This window comes from Sus scrofa, chromosome 5, assembly GCF_054392235.1.
Source record: "Sus scrofa isolate SSC_HxYL_T2T_F1_AM1 chromosome 5, Sscrofa_HxYL_maternal_Yorkshire_Landrace_v2.0, whole genome shotgun sequence".
Classification (NCBI taxonomy): domain Eukaryota; kingdom Metazoa; phylum Chordata; class Mammalia; order Artiodactyla; family Suidae; genus Sus; species Sus scrofa.
This window is the reverse complement of record NC_139387.1, coordinates 13,585,081-13,608,161: the sequence shown is the minus strand read 5'-3', so window position 1 is coordinate 13,608,161 and position 23,081 is coordinate 13,585,081. Positions and strand designations below refer to the sequence as shown.

The 23,081-nt window shown below is 48.4% G+C and overlaps 1 protein-coding gene across 5 annotated transcripts in view; it reads right to left on the bottom strand.

Moving 5' to 3' along the window:
• Positions 1 to 23,081, bottom strand: part of LARGE1 (LARGE xylosyl- and glucuronyltransferase 1) — a 593,475-nt gene that overhangs the window by 273,995 nt on the left and 296,399 nt on the right. For all 5 annotated transcript variants that reach the window (XR_014803097.1, XM_084955467.1, XM_021081477.2 and 2 more), the window contains 2 exons: positions 17,822 to 17,904; positions 446 to 569 (listed from right to left, as the gene is read on the bottom strand). Coding sequence is in view for 4 of the 5 variants with exons in the window: in XM_084955467.1 (XP_084811593.1) it covers positions 446 to 569; positions 17,822 to 17,904 (207 nt within the window). In the remaining variant the exon portion in view is untranslated. The remainder of the gene's footprint in view (positions 1 to 445; positions 570 to 17,821; positions 17,905 to 23,081) is intronic.

Below are 23,081 nucleotides of genomic sequence, written 5' to 3'. Positions count from 1 at the left end.
CTCATGATGGCCATTCTGACTGGTGAGAGGTGGTATCTCATGGCCGTTTTGCTTGGGGTGAATAGATGCAGACTATTGCCTTTGGAATGGATTCGCAATGACAGCCTGCTGTGTAGCACTGGGAACTATGTCTGGTCACTTATGATGGAGCAGGATAATGTGAGAAAACAGAATGTATACATGTGTATGTAACTGGGTCACCATGCTGTACAGTAGAAAAAAATTGTATTGGGGAAATAACAATAAAGAAAAAATTAAAAAAAAAAAAAAAAGAATGGCCACTGAAGGCTTCTGATACTAAAAGCAGATTTGAATGGCAATCACCCCCGGTTATACCCTGGATGTTTCCGGTCGGGAGCTGAGACATCTCCCTGAGCCGCCGTCTCCTAAACCACAAAGCATCCGCTGGAGGAGCCTAGGGAGGCCCGCCCACCCCCATCCGTACCTTGAGCTCGTCCGCGTTGTAGAAGTCTACACGGACGGCGGGCACCATCCAGGTCTGGAAGAGAGTGGCCAGGATCTGCTCCGCGATGGAGTCGGCGATGAGGTGGAAATGCAGGGGGTTCCGCCTGTGGGCAGTGAGAGGAGGAGTCAGGAGAGGGAATCAAAGCCTTTGAATTCCACCCACAGGAACACGCTCTTACCAGCGGGTCACAAGCGGCCAGTTTCTTTTTGTCCTTTTTTTTTTTTTTTTTTTTTTTTTTAAGAGCCACATCTGCAGCATATGGAGGTTCCCAGGCTAGAGGTCTAATCAGAGCCGTAGCCACCGGTCTACACCACAGCCACAGCCATGCCAGATCTGAGCCTCGTCTGCAATCTACGCCACAGCTCACGGCAACGCTGGATCCTTAACCCGCTGAGCAAGACCAGGGATCAAACCCGCAACCTCATGGTTCCCAGTCAGATTCATTTCCTCTGCGCTACGATGGGAACTCCCAGAAGCGGTCAGTTTCTAACAGCAATGGTGAAGTTCAATCAGGCATGTTTACCAAGCCAGTGCCTGCTGGGGAGGAGAGAAGAGCTGACAAGGGCAGCTCATCCAACCTTGGGACTTCAGAGGCATGACAACCAAGAGCCAGAGAGGGGAACATCACTGGTGACACTCGATGGAAACCAATTGCCAAATCTGTGAAGAGGGCATCTAGGCTTCGGAATCCTAAGTAGAGCATGTGTAATGATTTGGTCAAGGCTTTATCTTGGCCACCTACCAGTGCAAAAGCGCACAGACAGAAGATGAGGTCTTGAGACTGGCTGCATGAGGCCGGCCGAGTACGTGGCCCATTACCCAGCACTAAGTCCTGTCCCCGAAAGAGAACCAGGCATCCACGACGGATCCTCGGGGGCTCCCATCACCACTGAACCTCAGCTCGCCTTCACTCTTCATATTTCTAAAGCCTCTATCATCCCACTGTAACACTGAGGCAGCACCCAAAGTATAGTACAAAAGAGCAAAGTGTCCGATTCCAACAGAAATGAGTTCAGAGTCCAGCTCTGGCATCTAGGAAAGGGGGACTCTGAGCATGGATCTTATACCCCTGCACAGATGCTTCTACATTCTGCAAGAGGTTAGAAAAACTTCTTTGGAGTTCCCGTTGTGGCTCAGCGGGTTAAGAACCCGATCCAATGTCCGTGAGGATGTGGGTTCGATCTGGTCTCACTCAGTGGGTTAAAGGATCTGGCGTTGCCACAAGATGCGGCAGAGGTCACGGATGTGGCTTGGATCTGATGTGGCTGTGGTGTAAGCCCCAGCTGTTGCTCTGATTCAACCCTTGGCCCAGGAACTTTCACATGCCGCAGGTGCAGCCCTAAAAAGAAAAAAAAAAATCTCTTCTTCAAGCTATTGGGTCAAATAGATGAAATAAAAAGTGCAATAAAAGATGCACATGGACAATATAGAGGGGATAAAAAGAGACAGCAGATATGCCTTCCTGAGAGACCGCTAGGTGCAAAGCAATAGTTCAGTCCAGAAGAAGGAGCATCCTAAATACCACTGCGCCCGTAAGGACACACGCTCACATTGTAACACCACGAAGGAGCCCCTGAGGGAAACTGCAAGCTGAGCCTGACCTCGTGCCCCCGCCTCAAGGAGCTCATACTATTTAGAGAGATGGTTAAATATAAACACAACTAAATATAAACAGGAGGCAGAACATGATAATGGCTACAACAGAACACGAGGTTCTAGGGGAGTAGAGGAAAAGAAAGGCTAACTCAGACTGGGAGAAGGATGCATAAGACTGGGAGGAGCAGTGTCTTAAAGATAAGTGACTGTATCCATGGCAAAGAGGCAGAGAAAGAGGAGACGTGATCCAAGGAGAAGAGCAAGAGACCATGGCAGGGGCCCAGGGGTGTGGAGAGTGTGGTGGGAGATGAAGGGTTAGCAGGGACTCAGGGGACTGAGCAGAGAAGGCAAGAGATGCGAATGCAGAGGAAGAAGTGCAATGAACGCCCACTTCAACCGTCTGGGCTCCGGCAGCAGGCGGGGGTTCCATGACTGGCCCCACAGCTCCCAGGCTCCTGCGCAGTCGCTCCCCAGCCCTGTTCTAAATTCCAGACACACAAACGTCTTTCAATTCCCCTGCCCCCATGCTCTCTCTCCATCTGGGTCTTTGCAGATATGCTTTACTCTGCAGGAAACCCTCTTGCATTTGCTTATTCTATAAATATTTATTGCACACCTACGACTGGCCTGGTGATGGGCAAGGATGCGCCATCCCTGCCCTCATGCATCTCACGGTCTTGCCCTCTCCTTCCTCCTCTTCTCCCTGCTCACACTCCCCATTCAGCATTTGGTTCTCTCTCCAGCCTTCGCTTCTGAGGTCTGCCCTCATTTGTCCCTAGAATTCTTGCCTGACCACCCACAGCTAGGTCAGGGCCCTCCCGAATGCACCTGCACCCATGTACCTAAACAGTGACTGCCTGTTTACCTGTCTACATCCCCCCTGACTGTGAGCTCAGGGAGGTGAAGGATGATGCCAGATGATGTCCATGTGTGATCTTCCCATGATCCAGGGAAGAGTCTGATAAATGAACTGAAGGATGGGATGGGTGATGGACACAGGACAGAGAAGGGGAAAAGAGGAGGACACCTCCTTTGGATTAGACTAGGTAAATGTGATATGAGAATTTGACTTAGTGTTAAAGAAGTCGAATCTAGAAGGGTTTCAGAAGAGATCTTAGATATGGGGGAAAATGGAGAGGAAGAAGATGACACTGGGTGTCCTCGGTTGGGAGTGATGTCTCCAAGATTGGGGATACCGAAGAAAGGGACACTGGAGGAATAGGATGGCTTTGGGGTTGGGTATACTAAGTTTAAGGTGAGGGTGGCACAGCCAGGTGGAGCTGGGAGATGAGACGAGACCTGAAGAAGATAATTATCCAAGGCCAACCCACCAAACACATACCAGGTGCTCAAGGGGGCTGAGCCGAATAAATGACCCAAAGAAGCAGTTGGCACTGCAGAATTCTAAGAAGAAGCTGCTAGCTGTCCTAAGTGATATGGGCAGTGTGAAGGAGTGGCGGTGTGTTTGTTTATAGGCCAGTGACTTACCCGAACGCTAAGTCAGAGGTAGCTAGACAGTCATTGGGACGACGGATGGCCCCTTTAGTCATCCATTTGGGCACAACCAACCCCACCTGCACAGAGGAGCCACAGCAGAGCCTTATGTATCAAGAACGGACAAAGGTAAACCTGTATGACTGCCAACTTGCTTTTTGTGTTGTTGTTTAAGGGCTGAAACCATGGCGTACTCAAGTTCCCAGGATAGGGGTCGAATTGGAGCTGCAGGTGCCAGCCTACGACACAGCCACAGCAACGCAGGATCCGAGTCGCATCTGTGACCTACACCACAGTTCACAGCAACACCGGATCCTTAACCCGCTGAGTGAGGCCAGGGATCAAACCTGCATCCTCCTGGATACTAGTCAGGTTCCCAGCCTGCTGAGCTGAGCCACAGTGGGAACTCTGACTGCCGACTTTCTATCCACTGTGGAGGGAGGGTTTAATTTTAAACATGCGGTGACAATAGCAAACAGGTCAAGCTGCTCATATTTGCTCCAACACATGTTTCCATCACATCTGTATCTTTGCCTGGGTTATTCCTTCTCTACCGCATGGAGAGCCCTGCGTTCCTGGTCATCCTCCCAAATCCCCTTTACAAAGTCCTCTCCTCCTGAAAACGTCCTGAGAGCCCACCCTCCTCCCTTCCTTCTCCTGCTAACTGGGCACCGCAAGTGCAAAGCAACTCGACCCCTTACAGCGAGGCACTGTGATGCAAATTCAAACACCCGCTCCTCCTCTGGACCACGAGGCCTCCAAAGACGGCAACCATCTTTTCCTCTCCATCCCCAGTGCCCAGGGAAGAGGCTGGCAAATAAGGGATGCTCAAGAGACAACAGGAAAAGACGGCCAACACACACGCCTTCCCTGTCACATTACCCTAAGAAGTACAAGCAGCCAATGGATGGCACGCTTACACCAACGGTTGGAGATTGGGGCTCGGCTTCAGAACAGCTGGGTTGGAACCTGGCTGTGCTGACTACTGAGGGACCATCACAAGCATCTGACTTCATCTCTCTAAGCCTCAGTGTCTTCATTTCACACCAGGAACAACAATCAGTAGTAGTGTAGTCAGTATTACAAATAGGATTATAAGTAGTAAATAAGCAGTATTATATTGGGTCATTGTGAGGATTAGGTGGTGGGATACATGCATAAAGTGCTTAGCAAAAAGCCAGGCAGGTGGCAAGATTTCCATACATGTTAATACTGGTATGGTCTGAATGTCCATTGCCTCCCACCTCGAACTCCTAACCTCTAAGGTGATGGTATGTACCAGCGGGTGTGGCCTTTGGGAGGCAATTGGCTCAATAGGGCAGAATCCTCCTGAAAGGGGTCGGTGCCCTTATAAAAGAGGCTTTAGTGAGATCCCTTACTTTTTTTGACCATGTGAGGACACAGAGAGAAGCCTAGAGGCTGGAACGCTGCTGCCCACACTCCCCAGAGCCAGGCCATGCTGGTGCCATGATCTCAGACCTCCCAGCCTCCAGAACTGAGAGAAGAAATACACTTCTGTTGTGAAGAGTTCCCTGATGACCTAGCAGTTGAAGATCCAGCACTGTCACTGCCCTGGCGTGGGTTCGATCGCTTCCACGTGCCAGGGGCGTGGCCTAAATTTCTTTTTCTCTTGTTAATGATCCTCCCACATTTGTACTACTTTGTTATAGCTGCTCAAATGGACTAAGACGACTATTATCAACATTAACTTATGAAACAGTTCTTTTCTCTACTGCTCTTGCATCACTTTTCAAATAAAGCACCATCAATTAGTTCCTCCATACATAGACCAAAAAATGAGTTGAATGAGAACACACCCAACAAAGAGCTATCAAGCAGCATGTAAGGCAGAATAGGGATTTAGGCAATGAATGAGCTGCGAGTCCTCTCTTTGGGTAGCAATCAATCTGGCAGATACAGAATACAAATAACCACATAAACATTAGAACACAGGTGTGCCATAACCCTGGGCTGCACACACAGCTGCAAAGTTTTGGAATTGCACATCCCACAGGGAGCCACGTGAAGACACGGACATGGACAGTGAGTGAAGATACTCTTGGATTTGGAGAGTGAACAACCTGCACAACCGTACAAGACAGCTCCACAAGGAGGAACACACAAGCTATAGGAGTATGAGGGTAAAAGAGACCACTTCTCACTAGTGGAGAATCTAGGCAGTTTACACGGAATGATGTGGGAGGTAAACTGAATCTTTGGATGGAAAAGATAGAGGACAGTGGAAGATATTCTGCAGGATATAACAGAATAGGAAAGGGGAGTTTCCGTCGTGGCGCAGTGGTTAACGAATCCGACTAGGAACCATGAGGTTGCGGGTTCGGTCCCTGCCCTTGCTAAGTGGGTTAAGGGTCCGGCGTTGCCGTGAGCTGTGGTGTAGGTCTCAGACTCGGCTTGGATCCCTCGTTGCTGTGGCTCTGGCGTAGGCCGGTGGCTACAGCTCCGATTGGACCCCTAGCCTGGGAACCTCCATATGCCGCGGGAGCGGCCCAAGAAATAGCAAAAAAAAAGACAAAAAAAAAAAAAAAAAAAAAAAAAAAAAAGAATAGGAAAGGAACAGAGGTGGGAAAGTCTACACTGTGTTTGCAAAAGAACAACAGTCTCATTTGAGTGGACCAGACAGTAACGTTTATTGAACACCTAGTGTATGCCAGGAATGGGAGTATAAAAAAAAGAAAGAGACAGTATTAACAGCAGGCTGGGCCAGAGTGTGTGAATTCCTAGAAACCCTATTTCATTCTCTAAGATAAAGAGAGCCAGACAAGGACTGGGGGAGCTTGGAAGGCAGCAGATCAAAGGTGTAATTCAGGAGGTGAATCTGCTCACTGAGCAGAAGTTGGAACAGCGCGGGTAAGAGGGACAGGCTCTCAGAGGAGGACGCTGCAAGCTCCTGTCCAAGGCATCCCCTTTTCCAAGTCCCCTATCTGGTCTATTTCAGGTGTCCCTCTGGAAGGGAGAGTAAATCCAGAAAGACACTGAGCTCATCTGTAAGACTAAGTGTTTGCATTGCCAAAGGGGCCAGTGAGCCTCATCAGCTTCCCTAATTAGACAACTATGAAAATGCCTAATCAGAGCACACATGGCCCCCAGCCCAGGGAATCACCAGGACCCTGATGGTTTGCTGAGCTGGTCTCCGCAATCCTCTGCTGGTTAACCACATCACAATGCGGGGGGAAGGGCTGCTAAGGCTCCACCTTAGGTACCATCATGAGCACCGGGGTCCCTCAACTTCACCACCAGCTGCAGGGGACAAAGCATCTGAAAACTTGTCCCAGACCACTTTTCGTCAAGCTTCTGTGTAAGCCAGAACGTGGCCCCTGAGCTTGAATTTGTGATCCAACTTCCAACCAGATGGTCCCATCTTCATATCCCGCGGACCTCCCAGAATCCAGATGGCTGCCCCATTATAATCCTCCTAACACACCAAGAATGTCAGCTCCACAGGGACAGGGACTTGGTCTGTCACACACTGGTGTCTCCTACTCCCCGGAACTGTACCTGGCATGTTAACTAGGGGCTCATTTTGTCCTCTTTCGGCCCCTTGCATGGTCCATCCTCTTGAATTGCCTGCTCGGGTTAAAGATGCCCCGTTCACCCAGCCTCACAAGTTAGAAATGGAATTGTCACCTGGGCACCCTTCCCACCCATGAACTACACACACAGAGTTAATGGCAAGTCCCGAGTGGCAGCGTGAGCCTCACGGCTGGGGATCTGAAGCCAAACTGCCTGGCTTCTTACCTCGGTTCTTTCCCAGATGATGTGACCTTGGGGGAGCTTTGCAATCTGAATCTCAGTTTCTGAATCTGTAAAGTGGGACTGACTTGAATGGCTCCTACCTCAGAGTTACTGTCAGACGGACCGAGTTAAAACATATGAAGCCCTTAGAACAGTGCCTTGCAGGCGATAAGGACCCAATAAATGTCAGCTTTTATGATCCCATCTAACCTCTGGTAACATATCATGAATATGTTCACCCCTTCTCTTCCTGTTTCTGAGCTTGCACCACGCCCCCCAATAGATCTTCCACCCTATAAGCCCGCCCTGAACTCTCTCCAAAATGCTCACATGATCCCCTGCTTACCACACAAGGGATAAAACTCAGCCTCCCACATGCAACTAACGGGACCTTCGCTGGTGTCATGCTGCCCCCTCTCCAGTTCCCTGTCTTCCCTCTTCCTCTTGCACTCCAGTCACAGTCCTTGCCAGATGGCATGTGACCACTCCCCCTCTCTCCTTCAGGAACAAACTGAAGCGTCACCTCCTCAGGGAGGCCCTCCATGACTACTCCATCCAAAATGCCCCTCTCCATCGGCCATCCTTCCCTGCCCCATCACCCCATTGGCTTTCTTTCTAGCACTTACTTGTATTGGAAAACTCCCTGCTCATTTGCTGGTCTAGCTCCACCCTCCACTAGGATGGGAGCTGTCCAAGGTAGAGATGCTCCCGTGGCACAAAGTACCTACTCTCTTGTTTACTCTCTCTGCCACCCCAGTGCTTAGAAAGAGCCCGGCCATGAGTCAGTACCAGGGCTTAGCTGTGTTCTCCTGCAGCCTGTGAGCACACTTTCATCTCTTCCACAGCCACCTACACATTGCCTCGCGTACTGCTTCCAGCCTTCTGTTCTCAATTTAGACACCACGGCTCCGGAGAAGCCATTCCACAGCATCAGATGCCCTTTCTTAGTGCCTCCCACCACATTCAGGCTTGCAACACGGGTTTTTTGCAACTGTTCCCTGTGACATGGAGTCTTGGCGCTGGGAGTTACATTTTGTTAATAATCTTCTCCCCAGATTTTTAACAGTTCCGTAGACATAATCATCCAGTAACTGTTTATTGAAAGAATGAATAAATGACAAATAAATAATTACCAAAGAGATGTGAATTCCCTCAGAGTGGATACAATTACCTGGAAGTTAGGTGTAGAGACACATAGAAGAAAATGTGGGAGGAAATCTTTGAATGTAAGATTAGGTGACGGTTTCTTAGATATGACATCTAAAGCAAAAGACAAAAATAGATAAACCAGTTTTTGTCAAAATTAAAAGATTATGCGCATCAAAAAATACCTCCAGAAAGTGAGAAAGGGGAGTTCTCTGGTGGCCTAGCAGTTAAAGATTCAGCGTTGCCACTGCTGTAGCTCAGGTTTTGATCCCTGGCCTGGAAACTTCCTGATGCTGCGGGCAAGGCCAAAAAAAAAAAAAAAAAAAAAACCCTGAAACGAACTTGAAAAAGCCCCAGAACAGGAGAAAATAATCTGAAAAGTATATGTCTGATAAGGGACTTGTAACCATAATATGAGATTTTTCTACAACTTAAATACAAAAGCAAGTAAGCAGATTAGAAACTAAGCAAAGGATCTGAAGTGTCATTTCTCAAAGAAGATGTATAGACAGCCAATAAGCACAGGAAGAGATGCTCAACGTCACCAGTCACTAAGGAAATCCCAATCAAAACTGTGAGAGACCCACTAATAAGACTAAAATAGGAGTTCCCATCGTGGCTCACTGGTCAACGACTAGTATCTATGAGGATCCAGGTTTGATCCCTGGCCTCGCTCAGTGGGTTAAAGATCCAGTGTTAGTACTATGAGCTGTGGTGTAGGTTGCAGACGCAGCTTGGATCCAGGTGGCTGTGGCATAGGTCAGTAGCTACAGCTCCAACTCAACCCCTAACCTGGGAACCTCCATAGACCACAGTACGGCCCCAAAGAGACAAAAATAAATAAATAAATAAATAAATAAATAAATACTAAAAGAGAGAACAGAAAGATAATAACAAGTGTTGATAAGGATGGGGAGATACTGGAACTCTCATTTGTTCCTTATAAAATGACTGCAGCTGCTTTGGAACACAGTCTGGTGGTTTCTCACAAAATTAAGCATAAAGTTACCACTGCTGAGTCATTCAATTTCACTCCCAGTTATACACACAAAAAATATGAAAACATATGTTCACACAAAAGCTTGTACAGAAACCATCACAGGGAGTTCCCGTCGTGGCGCAGTGGTTAACGAATCTGACTAGGAACCATGAGGTTGCGGGTTCGGTCTCTGCCCTTGCTCAGTGGGTTAACAATCCGGCATTGCCGTGAGCTGTGGTGTAGGTTGCAGACGCGGCTCAGATCCCCATTGCTGTGGCTCTGGCGTAGGCCAGTGGCTACAGCTCCGATTCAACCCCTAGCCTGGGAACCTCCATATGCCGCGGGAGCGGCCCAAGAAATAGCAACAACAACAACAACAGAAAGACAAAAGACAAAAATAAATAAATAAATAAACCATCACAGCAGTATTATTCATGACAGTCAAGAAGTGGAAACAATCCTTACGGCCACAATTGATGAATAAACAAAATGTAGTTATTCATACAATGGAATATTATTAGGCAATGAAAAGGAATGGAACACCGACACAGGCTACAACAGGGGTGAACCCTGAAAACACGATGCTGCGTAGAAGTCCATCACAAAAGACCAAAAAGCACAGCACATGCTCCTGATAGTAAATGTGCAGAGTAAACAAATCATCCGAAACAGAAAGTAGGTTAGTGGCTGCCAGAGGATGGAGGGAGAAAGAAATGGGGGATGAGTGCTAATTCATATGGGTGTTTCTCTACGAGATGCTGAAAATGATCTACTATTAGCAGTGAGAGCTGCACAACTCTGAATATACTACACACCACTGACTTGTTCACTTTCAAAGAGAGAATTTCATGGTACGTGATTTGCAACCCAATGCTCACTCATTGGCCTGGGATTGGAGCATGATGGTCTGATCTGTGACTGTGGGAGAGGCCTGGTCTGCTCAGCTGTTTCTGGGCCTCTTTCCTTAGGGAGCTGGGCTGTACAGTGAATGATCTGCCCTGGTGAGGAAGGCCTGCAATTATCCAGGTTGGCCTCAGACTGTAAGGAAACCCCCAAACAGCCCAATTATGTCCAGATGTAAAAACATATCCCCCAATTCAGGACTAACAGCCATGGAGGTGAAATTTCATTCTCCATGTCTCATTTCACATTTGGCTCCTCTCTCAGGAAGGTGAAAGTGTTGTAATGAGCGAGCCCTGAACATCCCCCAATCAGCCAGAAGCCACGTGCCTCCTTCCCCATTGCCGCTGTTGAGAGGGAGATTAGCAAGCGATGGGCAGGTGTTAGGGACATATTTACACCAAAATGAGTTACACACCAGCTGAAGATCATAGGAATGCATTCAGAAGAATCACGAAAGGAGTAATTTTTTCAATAATGATGTCATGTTTGTTAATTTTATACCCGTGCAACATCAAAAATCGCCTTTTAGGCCAGTCCACCACTGACAGGTGCATCTGGGGAGCAGGGCTTTAAACCCATGGGAAGAGGAATCTACCTGAACAGGCCAGCCTGAGTGCACATTTCCATGTACAACGGGTCCCACATAGCTGGCTTGGGTTCGAGTAACAGACATTTAGGTCTGTTCTATATTCAGACCAGGTCACACTTTGATAACAAAGGAGGAAGCAAGCACATGCTTCATCTTCGGCAGAGCCTGCAGACTTGCTCGTAATGAGCAATGCTCCTGCTGCCTCTGGTTTCCTTAACTGCTCCCCTGGTCCAGGTTGGGAAGCAATAAATATGATAATACAAAGAAGCAAAGATGATTAAACCCTAGCTTTCTCCCTGCTCTTCCCTCCTTATTTTGTCAGGAATGTGCCACAGCCCCGACAAGGCAATCCAAGGTCTGTTTTTATGAAACTATACAGGGACGTCTGAGCTGAAATAATCCTTAATTATTAAGTTTACAATGGAATTGCAATCTGAGAGAAAGAAAGTGCCTGTGACAGCAACTCGAATGCTCAGTAAATCTGGTACACGAGAGATTTAATGGAACTCACTGCAGAAAAACACAGCAACCCAAATGAAGGTTTTTCAGTGAGAGTTCTTGGTGTAGGGGAGGACAAGGGGCCTTGATTATGTGGGAAGAACTGAGGACAAGTCAGTAGCATGTCAGAAAAGCTTTCAGTAGGAGAAGAACAGAGAAGCAATCAAAGGCCTCATGGTGTGGCTAAAGCAGCATGATTTTAGGGTTTGCCAGAGTCAAGGGTAGAATCCCAGGAGGATCACTTACCACCTGTGACCTTGAACAAGCTATTCATCCTCTCTGAGTCTCGGTTTCCTCAGACATCTGTGGGGATAAGGGCATCTACAGTGCAGGGTTGGGATGAAGGTCAAATACAATGACCTATCCTCGGCCCCTGAACTATATGAGTCCATTCCTTTTGGTTTGGCATATAGATGAAATGACCAAACAGCATCGATCTTTTATCTGGTCACTGATATGACATGTATTGGCTGTTCCACCCCCAACTTTACTGAGGCATAACGGACACAATTTGTTTTTATTTTTTCTCTTTATGGCCAAACCTGCGGCATATGGAAGTTCTGGGTTAGGGGCTGAACTGGATCTGCAGCCGCCGGCCTACATCACAGCCACAGCAAGCCTGGATATGAGCCACATGTGCGACCTGCCAAAGCTTGTGGCCATGCCAGATCCTTAAGCCACTGAGTGAGGCCAGGGGGATCCAGCCACAGATTATGGCTGTGACATGGGTTCGATCTCTCTCCTGGAAACTTCTGCATGCCATGGGTGTGGCCAAAAAAATTAAAAATTAAAATAAGAAAAGGATATTTAAAGCGGTCACTTGTTAAGAAGTCAGACTCTGCAGCTAGACAGCCTGGGTCCAAACCCAGCCCTGCCCTTCCTCTCTGTGACCCTGAGCCTTGACTTCATATACAGATCCTCAGTTTCACCATCTGTGAAATGGGGATGACAGCAGCCACCTCAGGGAGCTATATGAACATTCGATGCATCTGAAAAACACTTAGCACGGAGCTTGACATAAAGTAAGAACTATCTTCATATTTATTAAACAAATAAAATATAGCAATGTTGCAGATCGATTACCTTTTTTGATTTTCAAAACAGAGTTCTACAAGAAGCTGGGGAACAAGCCAAAGCTCTAAGAAGTACAGTGAATCAGAATCATTGGGTCAGAATCAGAATCCACTTCTGTTTCTTTTATTCAAATCTGAGGTTTCTCCCTTCAGAATCTGGATACTGTTCTTGCAACAAGCTTAAGCCTGAATAAGCAATAAGACAATTAGAGGCAGATGCTGGTCACAAAAATGCTGTTTTATCCGCTAGATTTTTAAGGGGCTGCAAGTAAAGTTCAAAAAAAAAAAAAAAAAACCCAAAAAACAAAACACCCCACCACCACCAAAAACCAGCCGTTTTGATACGCAAAATAAAGGAAATGGCCCAGCTTCCTCCTGCCAACAGGCTAGAGAGTAAGTAGATCATTCTAGCAAACAAACTTTAAATTTTTAAAACTGGAGGCAAGCATTTAGTTACTAAAAAAAAAATGTTTTCTACCTCTGCTCACTAAAAGCTAGCCTTCCCTGAAGAGCAGCTATAATTCCCAGTTTATTTGCAATTGGGATTGGAGTTACAGGCATTCCCCCAGTTTTTCTTGAAATAGTCTCCCAGACATACGTTGTGCCATTTTCTAATAGGTAAACTTATGTTTTGCATTTATTTTTTTGCATCCACTTTTTTTCATTAGAGGTGGCAGAATGAGATGACCGAACATACATGTCAGGAGGAAACCAGACGAAGATCATGTGTATTTATACCATCCCGTAACGCAACATGCAAAATCCCCTTTTCATGTTTTTTGCTAGTTTTTCGCCACGTATATGTGTATCTGTATGATGCTACGCATGTGTGCATGTCTTTATATAATGGAATGATATTATAATCAGTTTTTGAATTCTATTGTCACTTACTTTATATCATAAAATGTCACTTGTGCATGATGCTATGACATACTTTTATTTTGGCAGATGGAAGTTCCAGGGCCAGGGACTGAACTCGCACCAGAGCAGTGACCCGAGCCACAGCAGTGACAATTCCAGATCCTTAACCCACTGCACCCCAAGGGAACGCCCATGTTTTGACACATCTTTATATCTTTTATAAGTAAGACTAGGGCTTACTAGAGATGGACCACTATTTAGACTTATTGTTTATTAAGTATTATTTCAATTTTTATGATTGTAAGCAATATTTCATAATATTTTTTTTTTTTTTTGGTAGTTAGGATTTTCCTTTTAAGATGCAGTCCCTAAAGCATTCATGTAGAGTAAACATTTGGGGCATAAGAGTATGAAGTTTCGAGAAAGACTACAGTGGCAATTTTCAGTGCCGGCATCAGCCCATGGCATTCTTTCACTATCTTTTAAAATACAGCGTGCCCACTGTCATTAGGTGTGCTGCAGAAGTAAAACTGATTTGATGTAACAAAGCAAACCTTAAATGAAATTTGGCTGAAAATCTTGTCTGCAAAATAAATCTAATTACTATAATTAACATTGAAAGCCAAAAGACGCATCCTACACCACTGTGATTATATTATTAACATTAGGAAGGTACTTCATTTTGTCAAAGTATTTTATAACCATGTATTAGTTAATCCTCATAACATGCTTCGGAAGCAATGGAGCTATTTATAGCTGGACTTTTTCTGAGCCGAGTGTCTTTGAAAAGTCCTTTTGTCTTGATATCTCAAATCGTTATCACCAGCATATCAATTTGAAGAATCATTCTCATTTGTAGAAGCTCAAGAATGGGAGGGGGTGCTTAACTGGCTATTTGGTCCAAGGAGATCAAGCAGTCACTGATGGGGTGGGGGGGGGGGTGTGTGTGCAGAATTTTCATACCACATACTGAGAATTTGTTTTCTTTTCAAATCTCCATTCCTCCATGAAAGCATGGCATGCCGTCAGCAGCTGATGATAAAACTACTGCTATTTTTAAATTTACCATCTTTGTGCTGCATGTACTGTAGGAGCAAAAGTTTAGACACAATAGGATTCTTATGATTTCAACAACTATTGGAATTACTAGGTTTTTATTTAAATATTATCATCACAGCGATACTATTTACACCCAGCACTCCCCCCAGAAGTTTTTATGACCTTAAAATGTCCCATAATTGAGAACAAACACAACTGACTATCTGTAATCATGCAAATACTCTTCTCTAAAGAGTGGGCTCTTTTTTTTTTTTTTGTCTTTTTGCTATTTCTTTGGGCCGCTCCTGAGGCATATGGAGGTTCCCAGGCTAGGGGTCGAATCGGAGCTGTAGCTACCGGCCTACACCAGAGCCGCAGCAACGTGGGATCCGAGCCGCGTCTGCAACCTACACCACAGCTCACGGCAACGCCGGATCCTTAACCCACTGAGCAAGGGCAGGGACCGAACCCACAACCTCATGGTTCCTAGTCGGATTCGTTAACCACTGCACCACGACAGGAACTCCTCTTTTTTTTTTTTTTTAATCCCAATCAGGGAGGGACCTGAGTTCTTTAGTGGAACAACCAGTAAATACGGAAAGGCTGAGAACTGCTCATCTGATTCCATGCTTAGCCTATGTGATGCCTGGTTTCGAGAGGCAGAGACAGGCTACAGAACCACCACTCTTAAAAACTGAAACTACCACCTTTGGAATGGATACGCCAAGAGATCCTGCTGTATAGCAGGGGGAACTATACCTAGTCACGTACGATGGAGCATGATGGAAGATAATGGGAAAAAAAGAATATATATGTATGTGACTGGGTCACTTTGCTGTGCTGCACAGTAGAAAATTGACAGAATACTGTAAACCAACTATAATGGAAAAAATAAAAACCATTTTAAAAGAACTGCATAGACGCTCTGGTGGAGGGAAAGCACCCCCCCCCCTTATTCAGCATCCCCATTTCCTCCTCAGATGGATGGATAACTGAAATCACAGTGCCAACCTGACAAGGCTACAAGGTGGAGCCCAGCGCCCCTAGTGGTAACCAATGGCAATGACTTTGCAGGTTGCTCACTCCTTTCCCAGCACTTTCCCACTGAAGTTTCCCTCACCTGCCAGCTGACAGCAGAAACATTCGGGAGGGGGGCGCCAGAACCACCCAGGTGAGTGTGGTACAGACAGCTGAGCAAAATGTTTTCAATCCAATAAGGTATGGGTGAACTGGTTCCTAGCAAAAGCTAACTGATGGAAGAACTCAGGTCTAAAGGAGTCGAAGGACCCGCGGGAAATAGTGGCCTGAATGTGAAACTGAACTAAGTCTGGGGTGGTAGGTAACTGGTTGAATAAATATGTCATCAGGTTATATAGTAACGTGGCCTCCTCAATTCACTTGTTAAACGAGCCAACATTGATTGAGCGTATAACATACTTGGAATACTTTGCTAAGATACTGAAAGCAGGAAAAACAAGGCATGTGTCTGTCCCAGAAGCCCCAGATTCTACTACAGAAGATATCAAATGACTAGATAAATACAATACAATGTAATAAATATAATGACAGATACAAAGGGTATTATGGGCTGGTAGGTGGGAGCCCCCCAACCAGGCAGACAGGTACAGGTGGGCTTCCTTCCTATGCAAAGGCTTATCGGATAAAAGGCATTTGCCAGCTTGGGGGTGGGTGGGAAGGAGAAATAGGCAAATAGAGCAGCAGGATGAAAACACAGGCAGGGCAGACCCTGGAGAGGGTGGGGAGCTCCCAGCAGATCGGTGTGGGTGGAGCATTTAAGAGTTAGCAAAGAGGAGAGAGAGGGAACTAGAAGGTTTGTGGGCCATTGTAACGAGATTCAATTCTCTCCCCTCAACAAGAGGAAGCCAATGAAAGGCTTTAAGAAATCAGATCTGCCTGTGTGAAATACGGTTCTGGGTCCCAGAGGACGGGGTTGGGGAAATGGAAAGACCAAATGCAGGGGAGATCATATGCAGACATGAGCTACATGAGTCCCAGTGGGGATGGGGAATAAGCGAAGATACTGGCAAGGGAGGGCCTCGAGGCCCTGGTAATAGATGGGGCGGCTGGGGGACCGAGTCCCAGGGTGAACCGCACTTTCCTTCAAGGTGGGTAGGTCTGGCGTGTCCACCATCTGTTCCACCTCTGTTTACGCCGCTGACAGGAGACTCAGTTATAAAACTTTAATTGACCTCCATTCAGTTAAACTCTGGGAGCTGTTCATGCCTGTTTCTATGGCTAAGAACCTTGTGGCTCCTGCTGTGGTCACATGATACATGCCCATACTGTTGGCTGCAGATGTGGCTAAGCTTCATCCAAACCCTTGGGGAAAAGGTTAGAATGGAGCCAAGGCCACAAACTGGGGCCGGAGACTCAATTCTGGACATGTTCCCGAGGGTCTAGATATCAATAAAAACAGTGAAGGGGCAGAAGAAAAGTCCCGTGAAAAAGTAAAAGCAAATGGCAGGAGTTTAAGCTGAAGAAGAGAGAACTCAGCAGAGGCGTAGCCCTTCCAGGTGGAAGCAGAAGCCATCCTTTGTGCGCCTGTCTCCATGGCGATGCACTAGCACCAGTGGACAGCATCACGTCATCCACAGGTTGGGAGGGTTCCATTTGATAGAAGGCAGGACTGGCTCATGATCAGAAATGCCCAAAGGTGGGATGGGCTACACTGGGGGTAAAGCGTGCATCCTGTACTAGTTTGCCTGGGCTGCTCGAACAAAGTACCACACGCTGGGTGCCTGAAACAACAGGAACGCCTTTTCTCTAGGTCTGCAGGCTGAAAGTCCACAATCAAGATGCCAGCAGGGCTGGTTTCTTCTGAGGCTTCTCCCTTTGGCTTGCAAATGGCTGTCTCTCTGTCCTAACCTCCTCGTCCTAAAGGATCTAGGTCATACTGGATTAGGGGGCCCCCCTATAGGATCTCACTTTAACTCCATTACCTCTTGAAAGGCCCTAACTCCAAACTCAGTCTGAGGTACGGGGGTGTAGGCTGCCACCAGATAAAACTTCAGGGGGGCCACCATTCAGTCCCAAACACACCCTGTCAACAGGGGTGTGTAAAGAAGTCTGGTGGCTATCAGGCCGGGGAAGCCAATCAAGAAACTGAAGGAGGAAATTTGGGCTGTCCTGAAAGGTCCCTTTGGTCGAAGAGCTGCAATTCTAAACACTGGAAGACAGTCTCCTCATCCTTGCTGTGAAGCATTATTCACACCATCATCTCCCCGGGATTTGAAGCAAAAATTACATTCCCATGGACGCTTGAATGATGGATGAGACATGTTGCTTTCATTGAACCCTTTTGGAGGAAAGATGCAGGCTGGCAGCCACACACACACACACACACACACACACACACACACACGTGCCCAGGAGCCCGAGGAGGACCACACTCGAGTCCCGCTTACCTGTGAAACAGAACAGACTTCACCAAGGTGACAACATCCCGGCTGGCGTTGTATCCGGCACAGACGATGGCCACGTGGATGGTCTGGGAAGCAAAGACAGCAGGGGAGTAGTTAGACAGAGTGAGAGGACCCCTCCCGTGCTTCCGACCACAGGCACAAGAAAAAGGGCCCCCGTCTCTTGCGGGGATCACCGCGACACAAAGAGCGCTGGCGAGCGCTCTGAAGAATACCTCGAGACAGTTTTATGAAGGCCTTTTTAATCACTTTATGGAGCCATCATCATTTGCAAACCATTCAGGCTCTCTTCAATTACATGTTGGGGACGAGAGAAATGGCAATTGGCTGAAATCGGCAACCAGTGAGTCCCATGCCCCCGAGGCTGGAGACAATGACAACTGGGAACAAGAGGAGAAAGCCGCCCTGCAAGGATGAACTGACCATCAGGGATCTCAGACTGAGCAGGGGTGGCTCAAGGAGTTTGGGAAATGTTCTCATGAGATGCCTCAGGTCAGGTGCCACCAGATGACGGGGCAAGGGGACCACTGAGCTCCTACGGGCCCCAGCTGGGACACCACTCAAAGGACTGAAGAGCAGCAGAATCGGTGGGGGCACGGACAGCCAGCTCATTCCAGCACACAAGAGCATGGCCCCCAATCTGTCCATTAATGCAGGTGACTCCAGGAAAGCGGTGGCTCCCTGTAACAGGAGGGTCATGACACATGTCCTGCAGGATGTCACAGATGGGCACAGTGCCAAGCGCGGAATATGGCACTGCAGTCCTGTTGTAGCCAAAAGGGCCTTGAGACCTGAGCTTCCCGAACGGGGTGACCTGGCACCTCGGTGTGCCATGAAACAATTAGAGGCGACAAAGATACTCAGCTCTCCAAGTAAGATTTCCAGGCTGCAGTTCCCACCATGGCTCAGTGATAATGAACCCGACTAGGATCCATGAGGACACAGGTTCGATTCCTGGCCTCACTCAGTGGCTTAAGTATCTGGCGTTGCCATGAGCTGAGGGGTGGGTCGCAGATGAGGCTCGGATCCTGAGTTGCTGTGGCTGTGGTGTAGGCTGGCAGCTATAGCTCTGATTCGACCCCTAGCCTGGGAACCTCCATATGCCTTGGGTTCCGCCCTAAAAAAAAAAAAAAAAAATTCTCCAAGATACTAGGCAGCGCTACCCCTGACCTTGGCTGCCCTCTGCTGCCAGCAATTTTTCCTATTTACCTCCTCATGCCATACAACTATCATCCTCCGTGAGGGCCACGGCCTGACAAAGACAGGAAATATTGCTCGGGGACATCCTTGATGGGAAGTCACCCAGCCTCTCTCAAAACAGCTCGAAGAACAGAGGGTCCGAGGGTCCGTGCCTCTCCATCCATGTAGTCCCTTTTAACAAAGCAGGGCCTTCCTCTAATTGAAACGCACCTCCTAAGACCCACTGCAGCCCTGCTCCATCCTGGGAGTACGGCAGAAGTATACACCCCTGGGGCACTGGACACTGAAGGTCAAGGGAGGAGTCCCGAGAGACGCCTCTTCATTTTGAAGAGAGACTCCCAGCCCTCCCTCGAGGGGTGTGGCTTCCAGACACAACCCCCCAAACACACTTTTTTATGGACCCGGACCGTAGCATATGGAAGTTCCCAGGGACTGAATTCAAGCCACAGCTGCAGCAGTGCCAGATCCTTTAACCCGCTGTGCTGCAGTCAGATTCTAAACCCACTGAGCCACAGCAGGAGCTCCCCATACTCCCTGTTACCCTCAGCAGCCTCTTCAAACTGCTGTGTGGTTCTGATGTCCTGGTCGCTCCCACATAGGCTTCTGGGGCCCTCTGGTCCCCAGACCTAGTTCAGCACCCCGCCTCCTGACACCTCCAAGGGAAGTTTAACCATCCCAAGCATAAACGGGCCAGGAGCCTGGAATGCACTTCCCATGGCTCTTTGATGCCGGTGACCTCCACTGCGCCACAAACTGGGGCTCAGCTTCATCCAGACCCTCATTCCCCAGAAATCCTGAAGTCAGGGGTTCCCCACTGCTGCAGGATTCCCAGAGCCCCTCAGCTCTGCCCCGCCCATCATGGAGAGCCCCGTCTCACCCTACCTGGCCGCTGCTCACCTGCCCCATCTACTCGACCACCAGGTCCCTGACACAGTCAGCCCCCAGACTCACTACACAAGCCCCACCCCTGGGATCAGGGCTGCAGGGTCCCTCTGCCTCGCAGATACCTGGGGGTGCAGAAGAAAGAGGAAAGCAGATGAGAGACGAATAATCCGTACACTAAGAGCTAATATTTACTGGGCAAATGAGGACATTGCAGGAACTGTACTTAGCACTTTACAGATTATCAGATTTAAGTTGGACAGGTACGGTGTGGCTATTCCAGTATCACAGATCAGGCAACAGGCTTAGAGCCATGGGATGTGAATTCTGCAAAAGAGCTTAACCCTGCCGGTGGGACCTCAGAAACACCCAGAAGAGTGTAGAAAAGACCCTGCATCCCAGCTCCATCTCAGACCAATTAACGCATGAACTCAGATGCCCAAGATCTGATACTCTGCTGGAAGGCAGTGGTTCTCCACAGGGGGGCAGTTCATGCCCCCTGCTTCCCCTAGAATGTTGGGCAATGCCTGGCATCCGAGAGTCACAAAGATTTACCCTGTGTAGGAAGGTCAAGAGCCCTGTCGGGAGGAAATCCTATTTTCAGGCAGGGAGGGGGGAGGGGAAGCTCAGGTGCCATGAGGCACCAAAGCCACTTTTCTCCAGCTCGTTTCTGCACACCTCAACTCCCGCACCTGTAAAAACACACCTCTTATCTGCGGATGATGTCTGCAAAGGACTCAGAATCAAAGCCTGTCCTCTGAATGCGACTGTCACCTTTTAAATCACAAAGGGAATGAATAACCGGTGTGGGGGTAAAAGCCCGCTGAATCAGGCTCTTTGCAATCGCAAATATTTAAACACGCGGTCTCGGAGATATCAAACTTTGTCTTGGCTTCAGGGTTCAGGGACTTTTTGAAATGGGCCCATTAGATGTGAGCACAAGCGCGCACATCCTCAAACATTTTACATAATTTCCCAATCTCTTTAGTTTCATCTCGTACACCTGTCACCATGAATAAATTCATCACCTGGAGCCGCAGGAGCAGCGCCCCGCCACCCAGGAGAGCAGAAAACTGGAGCATCACGAACATGGTCCTGGGAGAGCTCCAGGTGGTCCCAACTCTCATGGGTGCAGAAGCCAAGGGCAGGAGCGAGGCTGGGCTTGGGGCAGGAGCAAGGACAGTCGGGGAACAGGGATGAATGTCCCTGGAAAGAGCAGGGTGGCATGCGTGGCCTCACTGTGACCACGTTCAGGTCTGAAGCCACAGGTCCAGGTTACAAGGTTCTCCATGTGGCGGCTTGAGGACCATCACAGATTCTGGGAGGCTCCCCCCCCTCAAGGGGAAGGATCGGAACATCCGATTCGGTGACCATCGGCCCCCTTCCTCCCTCCGCAGTGTAGCTCTCAGACTTGCCTTTATTGGTTTAAAAGGTCTGCTGGCTGGAGCAGGATGATGTTCTCATTTGCTCTAAACGCACTCTCCATCCTTCTCCAACCAGCCCTGTGCCCGAGAGCCTGACCCCTACAGATCAAAGTAACTGGGTTCCCACGGCCTCTGGTTTCTGGTTGAGTTTGGTCAATGGGAGGCCCCAGGGGGAGTCCAGAGGCTGTGCCCTTCACCGCCACTTTTTTTTTTTGCTTTGCTTTGCTTTTAGGGCTGCACTTGTGGCTAATGGAGGTTCCCAGGCTGGGGTGGAATTGGAGCTACAGCTACCAGCCTACACCACAGTCACGGCAACACAGGATCTGAGCCACATCTGCGACCTACACCACAGCTCACAGCAATGCCGGATCCTTAACCCACTGAACAAGACCAGGGATCGAACCCGCAACCTCCTGGTTCCTAGGCGGATTCGTTTCTGCTGAGCCACGATGGGAACTCCCACCTCCACTTCTTGTTGGGTTCTGCAGGTCCTCCTGCCTCCCCACTCAGGTGCAGATGTGACTCCCTCATGGGGGCTGCTCCCCCAGTGGGTTCCATCATAACCCTGCCCATGCCTCTGGCCCTGTGTCAGACCCACTCCACCTCTTGGGGGGCGTGCCCCTCATTACTTGCCAGGACCTGGCCAATTCCAGCTACGCTGCCTCAGCACCACATCTGTCCTGGTGGCTCTAAGGGAAACATAGAAGACTCTAGAGCAACCACAGACATACTGCTGACCCCTGAGGTGAAACAAGGCATCAATGTAACGCACATGAGAATGTGTAAACTGGTTAATAGATGCCAACTGTTGCCTTTGGGATGCATAAGCAATGAGATCCTGCTGTATAGCACCGGGAACTATCAGAGCATGATGGAGGGTAACGTGAGAAGAAGGATGTATATATGTACGTGTGACTGGGTCACGCTGCTATACGGTAGCAAATCAACAGAACACTGTAATGGAAAAAATAAAAATCATTTTTAAAGAAGAATGCATAAACCATATTTATAAATTTTAAGGAGCTAAGGAGTTCCTACTGTGGCTCAACAGCAACGAACCCGACTAGTATTCAGAGGATGCAGGTTTGATCCCTGACCTCGCTCAGTGGGTTAAGGATCTGGGACTGCCATGACCTTTGGTGTAGGCTGCAGATGTGGCTCGGATCTGGCATGGCTGTGGCACAGGCCAACAGCTGCAGCTCCAATTTGACCCATAGCCTGGGAATTTCCATATGCCGCAGATGCAGCCCTAAAAAGACATACATATATACATACATACACACATACATCAATGTTTATGGTGCTATACGAAATTCTCAGACACCAACCACAAGGTTCTATCTAAGGAAGCTGATGGAGCTTTATGCTCACTCCCTTCAGTGTGGGATCCAGTGCGGCAAGCTGTGCCTGAAGACACAGGTGCACCTTTGTTCCTGACGCCACTGGGGTCAAGCCACTGACCTTTACCTTCAGGACCCGTGGGAAGGATTCAGGTGTGACATGAGCAGTTTTGGAGCCTCTGATGTGTCAAGCTCTGCACTTGCTCAGCCTTCCTCCCCCAGGTCAACTGAAGGGGGAGAAAGACAGCCCAGGGGACAATCCCATCAGAGATGGGGAGGCTCCTCTGGGGGGCAGGGTGGGTGTCCCCGCAACCCAGAGCAGCCAGCATCATCTGGGCCAAGCAAATGCAGGGATTAGCTGCCGGGAGGAGAGGGCATTCCAGCGACTAGACTACCATA